General features: G+C 47.3%; 2 protein-coding genes across 2 annotated transcripts; one reads left to right on the forward strand and one right to left on the reverse strand.

The window, feature by feature from the left end:
* The first annotated feature begins 21 nt into the window (after positions 1-21).
* Positions 22-13,306, forward strand: ZW10 (zw10 kinetochore protein). The gene is made up of 16 exons (XM_075172862.1): positions 22-170; positions 562-696; positions 1,535-1,636; positions 1,825-1,902; positions 2,027-2,186; positions 3,028-3,177; positions 3,881-4,072; positions 4,743-4,906; positions 5,697-5,879; positions 6,368-6,606; positions 7,609-7,680; positions 8,407-8,576; positions 9,214-9,344; positions 9,837-9,968; positions 10,152-10,354; positions 11,363-13,306. Exons 1-16 carry the CDS (start codon positions 54-56, stop codon positions 11,481-11,483), a joined length of 2,349 nt encoding a protein of 782 aa, XP_075028963.1. The 5' UTR covers positions 22-53; the 3' UTR covers positions 11,484-13,306.
* Positions 13,307-13,325: 19 nt separating this feature from the next.
* TMPRSS5 (transmembrane serine protease 5) lies at positions 13,326-17,404 on the reverse strand. The gene is made up of 11 exons (XM_075172656.1): positions 17,164-17,404; positions 16,973-17,070; positions 16,355-16,635; positions 15,906-16,019; positions 15,671-15,714; positions 15,362-15,524; positions 15,072-15,277; positions 14,613-14,711; positions 14,186-14,328; positions 13,645-13,797; positions 13,326-13,448 (listed from the first exon to the last, which is right to left on the reverse strand). Exons 1-11 carry the CDS (start codon positions 17,402-17,404, stop codon positions 13,440-13,442), a joined length of 1,551 nt encoding a protein of 516 aa, XP_075028757.1. The 3' UTR covers positions 13,326-13,439.
* Positions 17,405-18,062: the final 658 nt, after the last annotated feature.

Here is an 18,062-nt window from a genome sequence, read left to right on the forward strand (position 1 = left end):
CCGTCCCGTGGTGCTGCGCGGCGGCGGGCGGCTGCCGGAGCGGGCGCGGGGCCATGGCGGCGCCGGCGGGCTCGCTGGTGGCGGCCGTGCTGGCGCACTCGGGCCGCCTCGACAAGGAGGATTTGGGCACCCGCATCGGGCGGCTCTCCCGCCGCGTGGAGGAGCTGAAGGCAGGGCCGGGAACGGGGGCGCTGCGGGGGCAAGCGGAGCTTTGGGGAGAGCCCGGGGGGCGGCGGCCCCGAGCATGCTGAAGAGCAGGGCCGGCTGATGGCAGGGCCGACGCTGCTGCGGGTCGCCTCCGACCCGGTCTGATGCAGCTGGAGCGTCTGTCCCGGGCGCTGATCTCTGGCGGTTCTTTGCTGGGGTCTGCTGGCAGCTGTGCCTGCCGCACCGCGCGGCGGGAAGCGCCTGGCGAAGAGCGCCCGGCAGCCCGGCTGCGCAGCCCCGGCAGCTGGCTCAGACCAGGGCGCCCCAAGCCTTGAAGGGCACCACCGCACAGGGGAGGGCGCTCACGAAGGCCCACCTGACGGCGCCGGCGTCCCAATGATCCCTCTTCTTTAGGGAGAAGTCTGCAACATGATTAACAAGAAGTATAACGAGTTCCTGCCCAGCATGCAGAGCGCTGAGGACTTGGTGTCGCAAGTGGATGGGCTGTCCAGCAACATCGACCTGCTGAAAGCGGGGATTGAGAACGAGGTGACAGCGTGGTCTTCCCTGGGGGCTGTTGTAGATTCCCTTCAGTTTCATCCCAAACCTGTAGGGCTCCCCCCGCTTGGTGTGTTGTGAGGGGAGGAGGACTCCTAACTAAGAACCCTGGATGATATCACCCCTAAAAAATGCCTTTAGGTGACACATGCTGCAGAGGTGTGTGTCACATCGGGCGTGTAAGTAAAGAACTGTCATTAAGGCATGGATCATGGTTTGCTCTCTGTTGTACAGTTGGAAAAGCGTGTCACACGTCTCTTCTTCAGAGAGGATCAGCCTTGTATATTGCGGTAAGGTGTGACACAGTAATGGACTGGCTGAGTGTTGGTCCCACAGTGATTTCGGGCAGAATGGGAACCTCAGTCATAGCTGTACACATTCACTGAAGTCTGCTCACACGAGAATGTGAGCAGCTCGTGCAGGCTGAAGAGCAGACGCACTCTCTGTTTTCTGCTTCTTTGATTGATTTTCCAACATTTGGGGTTCTGTCACAGTGTTAATTGAGAATTAACCTTTGGCTTAGTCCAAGCATTGTTGCATTTTAAATGGCTGTGTTAAAGGAACACTGAAGTCCTTTTGGCTGCCTCTTGAGACTGAATTTCCTTACAGTGCCTTTGAAAAACCTGTCATGTATTAAAAGAGAAAATAGTTTATAAGTGCTTCTCGTGCTTATAAGGATCTTCCTAGCAAGGAGTAAAATGGATGGAGCCTTCTTCCTCCCCAACAAATTAAGAAATACTTTAAATCTCATATCATTATCAGTTTTAAGAGGAAATGCATCTGATAACATTTGCTTGCTGTAAATGAACTGAAAAGTTTGTTATTTTAGGTTCAGCGAGATCTAAATGTCGCTGTTGCTGAATTTACTGAATTGAAGCAGCAGTTGGAGCGAGACACACTGGTTCTGAGTATTCTGAAAAAGCTACAGGAGGTGAGGAGAGGGAGCGGCTTAAAATCATTAAGCAGTAGTCATCCTCTCTGGTGCTCAGTCTATGGCATTATTCTGGGCTTCTCTTTTGAATAGCTGCCTATGGCTCCCTGTCTTTAGCCGTGTTGTTTAAAAAATTGCAGTCTAATAGCAGATACATAGTGGCACATGAATCTGTTTGATTGTTGCAGTTTGATACAGCTATTAAAGAGTACAATACTGCATTGCTGGAAAAGAAGTATGCTGCAGCAGCTCAACAACTTGAACAGGTAACAATGACTTCTTAAGCATATGACAATATTGTTCATATATACTTTCAATAAATTTCACAAGATGCTTTTCATTAGCAGGGGCAGCAGTTACCCATGTTTTGTGTGTGATCTTTACCACCAGGCACGAAGCAGCCTGAAAATGCTGGAATCCCGCAAGGGCTTTGAGCTGAAGATCCTGAAAGCCCTAGGCACAGAGCTCACAGTGCAGACGCAGAACATGCTCTATCATCTGGGAGAGGAATGGCAGAAATTGGCTGTATGGAAGCTTCCTCCTTCAAAAGGTACTCACCTCATGAATGGGAGTGATGAGTGGCAGTGTTCTTTGGATATCACTCCAGTCCTGGAGTATTTAGGTGCTACCACAAGCAATCTGGTGTAGCCAGTAGATTTTAAACAGAGTTTTGAAGGTTCATCTGCCTCATCTGTGCTATTTCTTAGAAAATGATGAAGCAGAGATTGAAACAGTTACCAGCCTCTGAGTACTTTTTTAGTCTTGTGAAATATCAGAAAAGGGATGCTCTCTTGCAAAGCTGCTGCTCCTCAGGAAATCGGCTGGGCCAAAATTTCAGGTTGCTTATTATTGAATACCTGATTCGGCATAGTAGCTGAAAGAGTTTTCTGAAATTTTTGTTCAGCCTGAACGTGTTTCCCCGCTAGACTAGTTTTAAGGATACTTCAGCTTTCTCTGGTAGGTTTTCAGGTTGCCGCTTTTGTTGCAGGCAGCTAATTGCAAGAACTGCTCAAGAGTCTGTATGTTGCTGTCTTCATTGAAATGCAAACTTTTCCTTTGGAAGAGAAAACAACCTCTTCCTTTGGATTTGACTTGAAATGAGGAGAAGAGGGGAGGGAAAGCAATTGTCGCTAAATGTCATTCAATTGCAAGGCGACTGAAATGAAAATTCTGGATCATTGTAAGAGACGGATTCTCGTTCCATTGTCCTGCACTGTAACACGAGGAACTTGGTACCCTCTTCTGACGCTCTTTTACAGGAACTGTGTTTTGTGGAAAAGGGGAGAGGTAGAATATTGCTTTAGCTGCCACCTGAGGAATGCAGTAGCTTCTCAGATCTGCTGTATCTCAGACCGCACTCTGACGGAGAGGTGGTTCTTCTTTTTCTTTAGAAAGCAGCAGCCTGGAGTCAGTGATGCGTTCAGAACTGCACTTACGCACAGTGCCATCAAAAGAGGAGGAGATTGCTGGCCCACCTGTTGCTTCTGTGCTGCAGGCATTTGCTGTCCTAGGAGAGCTGCACACCAAGCTTAAAATTTTTGGTAAGACAGACCGTGGATCCAGAAAAACATAGCTATAGTAGCCCGAGTGGATGAGAGTTCAGACTTGTTTTAAGATGGATATCGAGATCCAGTTCACTTCAGCAGTACACTGGGAGACTTCTTTCTCTCTTGGCTTGTGTTTCCCACTGAGCGTGAGGTGAATGCTCTGGTTCTTATCAATAGGAAATTATTTATCCTTTATTTATCCTATTAGTTATCTGGAATTACTTATCCTTTCGTGTCAATTTACTCCAGTATACCGTTTTGATCTGTGGCTATGTGGTTTCTGATGTTTTAAAGAGTTTTTCCAGTAACAGCCTCCTCATCTACCAAGAGCAAGACTGTTGGTTTCAGGCAGCCTCTGGGCTTCAGCATTCTCAGGTGTTGATAAACTAAATCAGGAAGTATGGCAGATGCTGGGACAGGATTTCATGCTTCGAGCTGTTTAAGTTGTTTTTCACTTTACATTAAATATGCTGCTCTTTGTTAGGCCTCCATATGTGTTTTACATGAGTAAAATGGTCTTTGTGAAACCAAACCCAGCATTTTACCTCATTAGCTGTTCCCTGATAGGGCTAATCAAGAGAGTGTTTCTTCCACTTCATGCAAAGAAACTCTACATCCAAAGTACTCACGGTTGGGCCTCACTGGAGCAAACTGCCTGCCTCCTGCTGTTGGAAAACATCTTCTTTTTGTTTCTCAGGCCAGTTGTTGCTGAAATACATCCTCAAGCCGCTGATTTCATACCCGTCTCTTCAGCCATTCACAGAGGAACAGTCAGATGTGTTCATCCTACGTTTTAAGTCTGAGGAGCCTAACTTGGATCGTTCCTCTCCTATGGAGGTTTTTGACAAGATCAAGCTTATTTTTGAAGTTCTCCACAAATATCTGCTGAGTAGGTAGTTTCTCCCTTTCGGAATTAGACTGAAATCAGTACCTTGTTCATGTAATTGGAACAGAAGCTTTCTAGAATATCTGGTTGTTAAGCAGTGTTGATCAGTGTGTAAGATCTAAGCAGCTTTTAATGTTAAATTGCTATGCTGTGCTCTTGGACAGCTTGGTACCTTGTCAAACTGGACTTAGCGGTGACGCAGCACTCACAGGGCTGGGAAAATGAAGGAGGAAAGTATTTTGCCTCAAAAGGATCAAGGAATGAATTTTTTGGTAAACGTTTTTTCTTACGAACCAGTCACTGCATTGAAGATCTTGGCATGCCACAGGTCTAAAAGGTGGAAATCGTGATGCAATCCAGGAAGTTCCCTCGGTGAGGCTGGTCACATGCAGGATCTTCCATTGGCTAGAAACTGGCCTGGGCTTTGCTTGCATTTCACGAGATAAACATGCTGGGAAAGCGGGCTCAGTTTACAGGTACATTCAGTTGTATTTTGGTCAGGTGGGCGATTCCACAGGGCCAGCACGTGGCCTGGATGAGAAGAATACCTCCGTTACAAGATTATGGAACAGTTGATAGATGCTGTTCTGACAGGAGGGACTGAGTGAACTGGTGAAGGGTCTGGTCCGGGAAGCAGGTGTGTTAAAATCCATTTCTGTTCTCTTGAATTCAGATGTGCCTCTTGAGCAGCCTGTGGAAGATAAAAAGGAGTGCGGAGTTACACTTGCAGAACTGCTAGGTGATATGATATGGGAAGAGTTATCGGACTGCCTCATTCAGAACTGTCTGGTGAATTCAATCCCAACCAATAGCAGCAAACTAGAGCAGTATATAGAGGTAGGTCTCAAAAATCGTTCAGATCCATGTGGTAGAAATACCAGATGGCCAGCTTGAACAAAAAGCTGTGTTTTGCTGATCTGGAATTGTGTATTTCTCTCAGTTAAGCTGTGGCGTGTGTCTCCTGTCATGCACGGTGTGCAAGGTCTCTGATCTGTGGAACTCGGGCCATATTTAGCTAAGAACTGGAGACTTTCAGGGTGTGCCATGTAAGGCACTTGTCTGAGCCTCTGCGAGAGGCTGAAGATGATGATGTGGCAGTGCTGCTTGCCCAGCTGGCTTCCTGACAACTGATTGTTCTGTTTGTCTTTGTGTTTGTTGTTAATGATCACAGGGGTTTCTTGCATAGACCACATAATTTTTTTTTTTAAAACTACATACATGAAACAGAACTTACTGCTAGCGAAGAATGCCAAAAGCTCCTTTCCCTGGAGAGGGCGCTGTTTCAAACAGAAGCAGTGGTAGGATAAACCTCCCAGTCCCTTTGCCCCGAGTAGTCCAGTGTAATGAAATTTGATCATCTTGCTCCTCTGGTTTTTGAATTAGGTTGCCAGCACAGTCAGGGGGACAAACCTGCAGTTCACATGCTGTATTATTGTGCGATCACGGTCCCCAGCTGAGCCAGCTTTTTCCAAAAGATGACTGAAAAGCTGTTGGATGGTTAGTGCCCTCTAAAAACTAGTTTCATCCTTCGCTTTCAGCTGAGTGGAAGAGTTTATACCCAACTTTAATTTTGTTCTTTGATTTTAGGAAACTATGTTAATGTAGAATATGTGTCTGCTCTTCTCAGGTGATTAAATCCACAGAGGAATTTGAAAAAACTTTGAAGAACATGCAGTTTTTGAGAGGAGACACAACTGATTTACTGAAATACGCTCGTAATGTCAATTCCCACTTTGCTAACAAGAAGTGCCAGGATGTGATTGTGGCAGCCAGAAACCTGATGACCTCAGAAATACACAACACTGTAAAGGTGACTGTTGATGCAATACACTGTTTTTCTGTGTGGAAAAATAGCTTAGCTGTTGAAGAAGGCTTGTCTAGAACAGTCGAGTCCTTTTTTTTGTGTAGTGCTGAATACTCTTGTTTATTTGGGGATCTTGGCAAACAACAGTTTCAAAACCTTTTTTAATAGTGCTCAAGAGGGTTGTTTTACTAACAAGACATTTCTCAAAATACTTGAAGTTTGCTAGCATAGGCTTTTCTGGCTAGTATCATAAGCATAAGAAAAATTAGAGGATTACTTGCAGAGTTGCTTCTAGGCATGTAACACCGTGTAGACTGTTTAATGGTCTGCTGTGTTATTCATAAGCCAGGAGACTTACAGCAGTCTTAGGGGCTTCCGCAGCCTTGTGTTTATCTTGAGTCTTAAATCTCTGTCATTCAATATTTTGTAGTCTTGCGCAGTCTCCTTTCGGTGGGCTCTAAATTATATTATACCTCTCTCTTGTTTTCCCTTAGATCACACCTGATTCCTGTGTAGCCCTACCAACGCTTCCTGATCCTGGAGCAGGAGATCACTTAAAAATGCAAAAAACTTCTAAACTTCTGCATAACAACATGGTGAATTTGGAGGATGAGTCTAAACTGAGTCAGTACACGTTTTCTCTGCCCACGTGCCGCATCAGTTCATCAGTGGAGAAACTGATGGAGCTGGCTTATCAGACACTGTTGGAAGCTACAGCCAGCACAGATCAGTGGTAGGAATTATATATAGCGGGTACCTCTTGGGTGTCAGATACTTACTGCCTTTGGCAACACCAAGCATCTGTTAACAGATTAAAAGAACTTTAAAAGAACAGAAGATACTTAAAAATTAGAATCAGTCATTAAAGTTACTCTCTGTTTTGGCTGGAGGATGCACCCCTGGGTTCGTGCAATAGACTGGGGCAGCAGGAGCAATTGTGGACTATGTTCCCTGCAATACTCAGGTTAAGCGGCCTTTCGGACTTATGTTTTCAGGGAGCATTCAGGTACACTTTATTGTATTTTAGCTATTAAAGCAGTGAAAACATGGTAAACTCCCTAGTGCGCAGAATGTGGTTCATGGCTTCAGTCTTTTAGTTCGGAGAAATGCAACTGCAGTGTTCACTTCAATGTTTTATCATACGTTAGCTATCAGTTGTTTAGAAAAATCAAAACCATCTCTTTTTTTCAAACCAAATGATAAGTGATGGCACCTATTCTGAGACAGGTTCTTGCTTTCATTGTGCTGGGTGAAAGCAAAGAACTCCCGCTCTGCATCTGACAGGGCTCTTCAGGGAAAACAAACATTTTGAGGAACCACGTACAGTCTGCTTTAAAAACTGGAGACCACAACCCTAAAGGAGAGTTGCCTAGGTACTGAATGCCCTTCAGTGTACTGTGGCAGAGAGAGGGCTGACTATTTACGCACACCTGGTGCGGAAGGGACACTGTCTCCTTTGTTCCTGAGGTTTCATATATCTCCCTTCTGACATGTGGTCTGAAGCTTGTCTTTTCCACAGTGACCTTACAAGGTCATCACAGCTTTGTGAATTTTCCAGAATGTTGCCTTTGTTGACATCGCTGTCATTGATCCTGACAATCTACTCTGTATGCCAGTACTTCACTGCCAGTGCTTCACTACTAACAAAACCTTGTTTTCGAGAAGGTTGGGGGTCACTTGTGACCAAGACGTTAATTCCACTGACAAACTAACGTGAACCTTATTTTCCCTGCAGCTGTATACAGCTTTTCTACTCTGTACGGAATATATTCCAGCTGTTCTATGATGTAGTGCCAACATACCACAAGTAAGTGTGCATGTATATTACCTGGGGCCTGTTTTGGAGAGAGAACAAATGCTATTGGAACAGCCCCGCTTGTCCCCAGTTTGTCCACCACAGCCAGAGACTACTAAGGGCTTCCTCCAGCGGCAAAAAGCTCATACTCTTAATCTATTACTGAATCGTACCTGCTGCAAAATAGGTGCTTGAGAGTTTCTGAGTTGGCAGTCTGATGACCAAGGAGATAGTTGCAGTTCTTATAACAGTTGTGTTTGAATCCAGCCACCTAACTTTGACCCCAGGCCTGCTGCAGAGATTTTTCATTATGTTTTTCCTGTAAAAAAGAGCAGCAATGAAGACTGAAAGTATACCTTTCTGTCAGAGAACGCTGGGGTATACCGAAAAGGACTTCTCTCTCTTTCCTCACCATAACTTTGCTGTAACAAAGTATCTTCCTGTTTGAAAGTCCATTGCTAGAAACAATGTGGATATAACACATGGTTCGAATGCCGAGGTGCCATTTCACTAGCCATGAAACTCCTTTCCTGTAAGTTCTTGCGTGGATGTGACAGGAGGATAAAATGCTTTTATCACGACTGATGTCTTTATCGGGCATTGCCCACAGTTAGTTACTTGCAACATCTGTCTGAGACAGACCGTGAGTTTCTCTAGGGTAGGCATGACAATTTTTTTAACGGAGCCAGGTCTAGATAAATACGTTTCTTCCTTTTCTCTTCTTCCTTCCTGGGACAGGGAGAACCTTCAGAAACTACCCCAGCTGGCAGCCATTCACCACAACAACTGCATGTATATTGCTCACCACTTGCTCACCCTGGGACACCAGTTCCGATACCGCCTGACTAACATCCTATGCGACGGAGCAGCTACTTTTGTAGATCTGGTACCTGGTTTTAGGAGACTTGGTAATTTTACCTTCAGTATTGAAATAAATTGATGGATGACATGGTAATTAATCCTGGCATTTGTTGCTGAATGATCTAATATAAGTGTGGCTACTGACTCAAGCAGTGGATTGTTATTCACGAGTTTTGGACACATAGCAAGGACATTTTTCTAGATTGGGAAGTCTGACAGAGCATTATGACTCTAAGCAAGATGGCTCTTTAGGGCTTGACTCTTTGAAACCCAACTCTTCTTGTCCAGCACATGGTTCCAAGAACAGTTCGTTTACCCAGCAAGATGTTGTGGCACTCGGATATTTTGGGATCTGCTGCTCAGTCCTTTGATGTTTTCTTTAGCTTATTCTATGGAAACAAATTCTGAGATAAGTTTCTATGAGCCTAATAGGAGCCTGTCATCTATAGTTAATTCTGCTATTCAGCTCTTTTTCAAAAGTGGTGTAGCAATGCAAGCTGCGCAAGAGCTTACCGAATATGTGACTGGGCCTGGTTAAATTTGCTCTATGAGACCGTGTAGAGACTGGAAATTCCTTTAAAAATAAAACATTTAGCAAGTTCATTATTCAGCACTTACAGTCTCTAAATTGGCAAATTTAGTAATTGCTTAATTGCTTCTCTCTGCTTGTTTTTGCTCCTAAAGGGATGGAGTGTTTTCTGGCCCAGATGCGAGTGCAGAAAGGAGAAATCCTGGAGAGGCTGTCAAGTGCCAGGAATTTTTCTAATATGGATGATGAGGAAAATTACTGTGCAGCAAACAAAGCAATAAGGCAGGTAAGCAAGGCAATCAAAGCCAAATATCCCATTGTCTGTAGATGTTGTCCTTGGGAAGGTACGGTACGTAATCTCAGTCCTGAGAACTGTGCAGTGTTTCAGCAGAGTGGAACTCTTCAAAACAATTTTCTGGGATGTTTTTTTTTTTCCTGTGCTGTGTCGTCTTGTAAAATTGTAGCACGCTGAGTTCAGTTCCTCTTGCTCCAAGTTGAAATGAAAAGCTTCTTAATCTTCGATTTTTGTTTATAGTACCTTTATAATGTTTTTCATTTTTCAAGGAAAGATCTGTCACGCTTTTGATGAGCCTTAATGCAAACTGAGAATGTTGCATTTTTTCCCAGGAATGTCTGCTCTATGCGATAGCAGGATCCTTCATTGCCGTTTGCTTCTTTCAGACTGGTTTCTGACCATATGTAGTCACCTTATCATTTGGTGCCTCTCTTAATGTTCTTTTTGATAACATGTAGATAACACATAGCTGTTATCTTCCAGGTATTGCATCAGTTGAAAAGACTGGGAAAAGTTTGGCAAGATGTCCTTCCAGTGAACGTATACTGCAAGGCTATGGGGACTTTACTGAACACAGCTCTCACAGAGATTGTCACTAGGATTGCTGCCCTAGAGGTAACTTCATGAAATGGACATGCTATTCATGAAATAAGTTGTGTTAGCTTAAGAATGTTAAACATGATCTAAACCACCGCTTTCATCTTCACACACACAGCCGCTTTTTTTTTCACTTCACTTACTGCTTGGCACTCCAAAATATATCTAACTGCTCCCCTGTCAACATTTGTTCAATTCTAGGATATCTCTGCAGAAGATGCAGATAGGTTGTACTCCCTCTGTAGGACCATGGTGGAAGAAGGACCCCAAGTTTTCACCCCACTACCTGAAGAAGACAAAAATAAGAAATACCAAGAGGAAGTTCCAGTCTACGTGCAGAAGTGGATGACATTCAAAGAGCTGATGATCATCTTGCAAGCCAACCTCCAAGAAATAGTAGATCAGTAGGTGTCTTCCTTTCTTCCTTTCAGTTAGTTCTTCACCCCAACAACAGGGAGCTGGGAAGTGGTCTGACATCAGCAGAGCACTGCACTCGGGGGACTCTGTTCAGGTGAAAGGCAATCGCCGTTAATAAGGATCAGATAACTGCTCCGGGGGCTGTTTCTTGGTTGTGTGGTTAGAGTCCATTTCAGGCTTGTTCATATATTCAGCTGCGTCCTGCAAAGGAAAAGGCAATGGTAAAAAAACAAGTGCCATGGGAGAGCCAGCCACAGAGTGATTGTGCATCCCCCTTGGCTTCTCTAAGTTCAGAAGTATTTCACGGTAAGCAGCCTGGCATTTTGCCTACTGCTTTTGATGTTAGCTGTGCCTTGCTGCTGCAATCGTTCCACATGATCGGCCTCTGCTTTTTAAATGCTATTTCTTGCTTCTTTTACCTTGCAAGGGGGATTCATCTGAATTATACATGAGGATTTGCATAATTCTATCACTTTAGCTGGCACAAGTTGTCAGAAGCTAGACATTTCCCTGTTCACAGCTGCCTCACACATACGTCTGAATGGCAAGAAAACAGACTGTCCTCAGCAGGGTAAACTGAAAAGGTACCAGCCATGGAAAAGGCACGTAGGGAAGGCAGTTCCTTTTCTGTGCCCTGCTCATGGCTGCTATTGGAGCAGTGTTAGACACCAAAGGTTCCCAAATCTACTTCCACCTGGGCATAAACCACTTTTTTTTTTTTTTCCTTGTTGTTTGGGAGGTGAATGCAGACAGGCTTTAGGCTTATTTTGGAGAAGGAAAAAGTAATTTGTAATGAGTAGAAAAATCACCTCACAAGCTGTTGCTTTATATACCTAGCTAAACAACTCTGGACTCAAGTTGCGTACAGCTAATAGGCTGCTAACTGGATTCGTTTTGCCTTCAGACTTACTACTGTAACGAGTGCTCAGAAAGCTTGTTTTAACATGACGTTTCTGTGCAGTTTGGTTAAATAAAGATCTTTCTCTCCCACATAGGTGGGCGGATGGGAAGGGGCCTCTTGCAGCTGAATTCTCCGCAGCTGAAGTGAAGAGTCTGATCCGAGCCTTGTTCCAGAACACAGAAAGGAGAGCAGCAGCACTGGCCAAAATTAAGTAACTCTGTGTTTACTCCTACATGTTGCATCTTCTGATAAAGCAAGAGGAAACTGAGTCTTTCAAATATTGTTTGGATTTGACCCTTCTTACTTGTACTGACATAAAAAAACCATAGCGTTAGGTAAGTGCTTCCTGGAGGCTTGACTGAGGCAGAAGAAACATTTCCTGGTTCAATGTTTGTAGGGCAAAGAGGATGGCTCTGTGAGTCTGGGACCAGAAAATCAAAGGTGGGTAACACATGGGCGCTAACTGCTTATGCTCCATCTCCATCTGCCAGGCAGACGGAGTTTGGGCTTGAAAATTCAGTCTTCTGCTGTGCTTCCCAGAGGTGTTCTGCCCAGATCCAAGCCTTCATGAGCTGGCGGGTGTACAGTCCTGGTGAAGAAGAGATGCTTTTTGTGATGTTTGCTAATTTCCATTCTCTAGGATTTCATTTCCTTGGTAAGCCCAGAATAGGGAAATAAATCAAATCTTGTATCCAACATCTCTTTGTGAGAACAGGCACTGCTGTCAGATGGGTCTCATGTAAGGCGCGGTATAACGTCCACTCAAGCTTGCTTGCTTAAGGGTCCTGTAGAGGGATTTTTGTTTCTCAGTAGTGAATCTTATCTATGCAGTTTTACATCAGGGGATGTGAAGCCCCTTTGTGTCTTACCTCTTCTGTCCCTGCAAATTACATATGAAACCCATAGACTTTGATAGCTTTTGATACCCTTCTAAGAATACTGAAGTGCCAAACTTTGCTCTTTCGCACCTCAGGTTTCCCTGAATAGCAGACCTCAAGAGAGTGAAAATTTGGGGGGTGGGCGGAGAGGAGATCCTGTTCTGAATGAACTGTTTATCAAGTCACAGGGTTTTGCACAAGTGGCAAAATTCCTCATGGCTTTATTTCTCATGGAAAAGATCTTAAAACTGACTTGGAATTTTTCAATCTCACTTTACCAACTGTCGAAGCCAGTTCAGCTCCTTCCTTTACCTTTTTGTCGTGTGTGAACTAGGTAGGTCTGGCATCCGTTGTCTTTCTGGTAGTAAATTTTCTGTCCTTTAAGAATACTGAGAGAAATGTAAATGAATATAAAAAGGGAATGAAGTGTGCGCTCATAGCATTATCTTTTAAGTTACAAAAGGCTATGTTTGAGACTTTGAGAAATGTACATTTCTTTTAATTGAAAAACTCACCAAGAGCATTCGTTAAAACATAGCCCAGAGGTCAAGATATGCCAGTTGCTGCACACGTGGAACAAAGTATTTCCTACCATGTAGTGCTTACAAAAGTTTTGATCTCAGAGCTTAATGTTTTAATCTGTTATCTGCTGTTGTATTCTTTTCATTTGCATTTTTGTCTGACTTTTGTTCACATTTCCAAGCATTTGTGCAGGGCCTGAATCACAGCTGGCTTTCACGTTGCACCTAAGCCATTGCAGAACTGAATGGCCGTTCTGCCTGCTGGGTCAGCTGAGCACAGCCATGGGAGGTAGTGAGGAGACCCTTCTGTTTCTGGCTTTAACTGGCATAGGGAGGGGGCAAATGCAGTCAAATTGGCCGTTAGACTGAGTCCAGCACATGGGAATGCAGCAAGGAAGGGAGATACTGCGGCAAAATCTCACTGCCACTTAAAACTCCAGCTTTTTCTTTTCTTCCCCTCCAATTCATTTATCTGAAGGCTGAGAGTGTTCCCATAACACTTGCATCTCATGGGATCCCCTGCCCCTTTATACACGGCAATCAAAAAAACGGCGTATTTTGAAAAACACCACTACTCCCATGTGGATTGTTCACAGAAATATAATTTGCTATTTTCTTTAATAAACTATTTATACTGAGCATGTTTTCTCGTGTTGTCTGGGGATTCTATTAGGGTGATAGTAACACAGTATGAATTAGTCCTGGACCGTTCTCCACTTACTACGTGGAAAGGGCAAAGTGTTGCTCTGTGAAGTCTCTCCTTGCCTTATTTCTAGTAGATCTAGTCCAAAAAAAAAAGAAAACAAAAAAAGGAATCAGTACCATAAAAGAGGTTGTCCCAGAGGTTCATGTGTCAGGGGTAAGCATAGGGTAGTGAAGGAAAGAGTTAAAATAGGATGTTAGCATTGGGATTTGTCTACGCAACATGCGTGGCTGTAGGTTAGGCTAAACATACACCTCTGCTTGCTCCAGCTTACCTCAGTGATGTGATAAATCCATGGCAGAAGCTGAGCCACATTGGTATAAACCCCAGGGTGGTTGGGTTCAGCACAGCCCTGGCCCCAGCTCACAATGCCTATTAAGCGCCATGCGAATTCATCCTGGCAAACCAGGGGGCCCCCACTGTCACCCTGCAAGACAGAGCAAGGCCTAAGGAAGCAGCTCTGCTCCGCTGGCAGCTGGGATGCAGATCAGGCTGGCTTCTTCCATGTGGCTTTGTTCCATCGGCCATACAAGAAGCTGAAAGGCAGGTACAATAAATAGTGTGTGCCTCCCTGCAAGGTTTCCATGTTCCTTCTATAAAGATAGCTAAACCTCAGCCCGACATCGATGCACCGGGGCGCTGCGGGCTCCACGCTGCGGTGCAAGATGTAATGGCCCAGCCTGCCAGACTGTTTACTGCAAGCTATTGCCACAAAACCCAGCGTTTGCTGGAGCACAACAGGGAGATAGGACGTATCAGGCCTTCCCACGCCTGCTACGCGCACCCAGCGTGCACCACTTGCTCCCTCCTGTTACCTGGCATGCATCTATTTTCCCATGCAGGTAGCCAGCACACAGCATCCTGGCAGTCAGCTCGCCTGCATACATGCACGAACTATTGCACCTCTTGGTACCGATTAAGGGAACGAGTGCTTCCTTCAGTGTCTCAGTAACCTGTGCTGGGGAGGGAGAAAGAGAAGCCGAGAGGGAAACATGGCCTGCAGGGAAAGAGCAGGGCACTAGCTGGAGAAGTCAGAAGATGGGAAAGAGGGGATTAAATATGGCCAGACCTACAGGAGCTGTGGATGTGGGTTGCAGAGCTGCTGGAGCAGGGGTGGGATGAAGGCAGGAGGGGGCATTTGCAAGATCACGTGCAGCGTGGAAGGGGCTAGACGGGGCCGGTGGGGAGCAAGGGGAAAGCCTCCAGTCAGTGCTGAGCGGCAGGGACGAGATGGGAGCTTACCTTGGTCTGGTCTGGTATAGCCCCAGCCGGAGACCCAACACTGCGTGCCCTGGAAGAGGTCCTGGTGGGAGGGTGGCAGACACACAGCACGGATGGCATCTGCTAAGAAGGTGACGGGGTAAGTGCCAGGCCAGCGGGGTCAACTTCGTGCTGTGCTGAGCATGAGCAGCCAGGGAAGAGCTGCAGACCTATCATCCTGCAGAGCCACCCAGCCTGGCACATTGAAATGAAAGGCTCTCGGGAGACTTCAGCTCCCACAGCCACCTTTCCCAGTATTTCACAGCTCTGGTGTGGTTCAAAACACTGCGCTGCTGTGCATGCTGCCTCCCAGGTGCCAGGCTGGATATCCTTGAAAAGCTGCTCTGAAATGGCAGGTTCAGAAGAGGCTGGGTTTCGGCCATCTCTTAAACAACTCCACAGATGAGAGAGGGACACAACAGCATCACGACAGCGTCTTACCTGAGAAATTCAGGGGAACTTGGAGTTTCATCAGAGCAATGTCGTAGTCGAGGCTATTATCGTTATAAAGCGGGTGGTAAATTATTTTCTTTACTGATACGCCGGCCTCCTGCTTGATCGAGCCATGGGTGATAGTGCCCGCGAAAACCAGCCAGGCGGAGGCTTGAAGCCGCCTGTAACCGAGCAGAAATACAGCGTGCCTCTTACTACAGGGCAACAAGCGCCAAGGCCTCAGGTAAGAGCAGGCACGCAGCACCTCCGAGGCTGGGCACGGGAGAGCCCGGGGGTACCTGTGCACGCAGTGAGCCGCCGTCACGATCCATTCACGTGCCAGCACGGAGCCTCCACAGTGGTGCTGGGAGCCATGGTACACGCTGACCTGCCAGGGCCAGCGCCCTGGGGGCGCGTCCAGCCCCCCGACCACCCGTGCAGCGCCGGGGCGCCGGCCGCACTCTGCAAGGCAGCGGGGGAGCACGTGTTAGGCGAAGCTCCAGGTGCCAGACCCTCACGCTGGAGGGCGAGGGACGCGGGTGGAGTGGGGGCGAAGAAACTGCTAGATCCAAGCGGAGATCTTAGAGCCACAGGAGAGAGGCCCTCACCTGAGCATTTCAGAGCCACAATTCGGCCTGATTCGCAGTTGCTCCTGCGCGGGAATAAGCTTCTGGTCAGAATACACATGAACCAAAATCCCTGGGGCACTAGGGTGCTCCAGGGCAGCTGCAGCAGTCCCCAAAGGGGCTGCTTACTGCACAAAACCAGGACAGTTTTCTACGTTCTTAAGCCTGAAGAAAGGCCCCCACCAGCAAACTCTGCTTCCCCCAGAGCTGCCCTTACCTGACCCGCCACATGTCTTCCAGGCTGCCTTCCTGGTGGGGTGTCACCTGAACGAACTCCTGTGTGTCATTCACCTTGACGTCTGTCAAGTTCACTCCTTTCTGATGGGTCATTCTGCAGGAGCAACAGTAAGTGTCCCAGGAAGGGGCTGGGGACCTGCTAGGGGATCAGGAATGTAACCCTGCCGTGGGAACAATGGTCCGCAGCCCTGCCGCCCTGGCAGCCAGGAATGAACCTCCTTGGCAGGAAGGATCCTCTGCAGCTCTTCTCACAGGTCGGCCCATGCCAGCCCAAGCCCCGCTTTCCGCCCTGCATTCATCAGGGAGCTGTGCGATCTGGCACTGCTGCCCTGACAAACTTCCCAGCCTTCAAGCGCCTGCTTTTGCCAAGATCATCCCCCTTGGAAAAGGGCGAGTAGAGGTTGAAGCGGCTGCCTCTACCATGCCCACCTGAGATACCCGAGCTGCCGGCAGAGCAGGGTGCCCAGGGAGAGACTCCAGCGCTCGTGGCATGCCAGGAGCCAGCCAGGATGGCCTTCCACCTGCGCTTCCAGCAAGGAGTTTGCCACGTTTATTCTGAAAGATACTAAAGCCAATCCATTAAAGGCAACCTGCCAGTTCCCTTCCTTACAGTGTTTTGTGCAGAGCCAGCACAGTGGATGGTGATGCACATCTAAAGCAAAAAAAAAAAACCCCAAAACCCAGAAAAAGCCATTTGAAGCGATTAGAAACTATACATGAACCTATTTGCATATTCTCAGTGCCTGCGTGGCAGCTCTGCTGAGTGATTACATGCAAAGGAGACCTGCAAGAGTTGCCTTTGCTGTAGGATTACTCCATGCAACGAAGCTGTAATCCTGGGGAACGCAGCAGGACTTAAAAACAAAGGGAAAAAAAAGCAAAATACAGCTGAAAGAAGCTAGTGGATCAGCAGGAGATACTTATTATTAAAGAGCATCTTTTCTGTTTTGCTGGGCTTGGCAGGCACAGTCCTGCACACTGCTCCCCTCTCCCCATCCTCTGTGGCAGCAAGCAAAGATGTAAACCTCTCTTGGGAGCCCCATAGACCACGGGGTCTTCCTCTTCATCACTGCATGCTGGGATCGCATCTGGGTCCTGCAGCAGGGTGAAGCCCTGGTCTGGCTGAGGCTTCTTCAGATGTTTCACTTCAGGAAACAGAAAAGGGTGTGGAGGTGGACCCGCACAGCTGGCCAGCATCCAAGGATGCACAATACTGGGAGCGATCCCACACTGCCCACCGGAAGAGGCGATGAGTCTCTCAACGGGCACAGCTGCAGCTGGCTGCTGGGACCACAGCAACCAGCAGCAGAGCCCACACCAGCCATGTCCCCCCCCTCCCACGCCGCAGCTCACGGACCAAGGAGCTCCCATCACCACCACCTCTGCTGCTGGCGCCTCGAACTCGGTCGCCAGTTTGGTGGCTGGGCTCTGCCCGCAGTGGCAGGGCTGTCCCGGAGCAGACACTGACCTACGAGCCATGCCCCGGCTGCTGTCCCCGCCAGCAGCCCAGTGACCCCAAGCAGCAGGAACAGCCTCCTGATGGTGCAGAGAGATTTGAGAGGTGCATTAGCAGAATCTTTAAGAAACAGAGAGGGAGAGAGGATTAACATGGTCTTGTCCATCTCTCACAGCACTACCAACCCCCTGGTGAAGCTCCTGGGTCGTTACATACCTGTTTCTAGGACTCACCCAATCCTTTCCCCACAATGCCAGGAGGAGGTAAGCTAAGGCCATGGGTTCTGCAGGAGGTCAAGACTCGGAGGGCCCCCCTGTTCCCAAAGCCCATAAATAGCTCACCCACCGCTACCTGGGGAGGCCTGTGTCCTCCTTGCTTCCCTCCTTGGCTCTGCTGCAGGGCTCCTGTGGCTTTGCACGGCGTCCTCAACGCGAGCTGGGTTGTCGGGAAACTGCTGAACTAAGGCTGGGCTCTAAGGAAAGGAGTGGAGTCCCAGAGAGCAGATCAGCAACAACGGCCACATCTCGTGGAAGGGGACCAGCTTCAAGTGACGACTTGGCTTGCCCAGGCTGGCTGCTGCAGCAGCGGGCAAGGCGAGCAAGCACTTCTCACCATGATAGCAAGGAGCAGGGCAGCTGCTAGTTTGGGCTGCTGCTGAGCCACGGGAGCTGAGCACACAGG

Source organism: Calonectris borealis, chromosome 24 (assembly GCF_964195595.1).
Source record: "Calonectris borealis chromosome 24, bCalBor7.hap1.2, whole genome shotgun sequence".
In the NCBI taxonomy this organism is placed as follows: domain Eukaryota; kingdom Metazoa; phylum Chordata; class Aves; order Procellariiformes; family Procellariidae; genus Calonectris; species Calonectris borealis.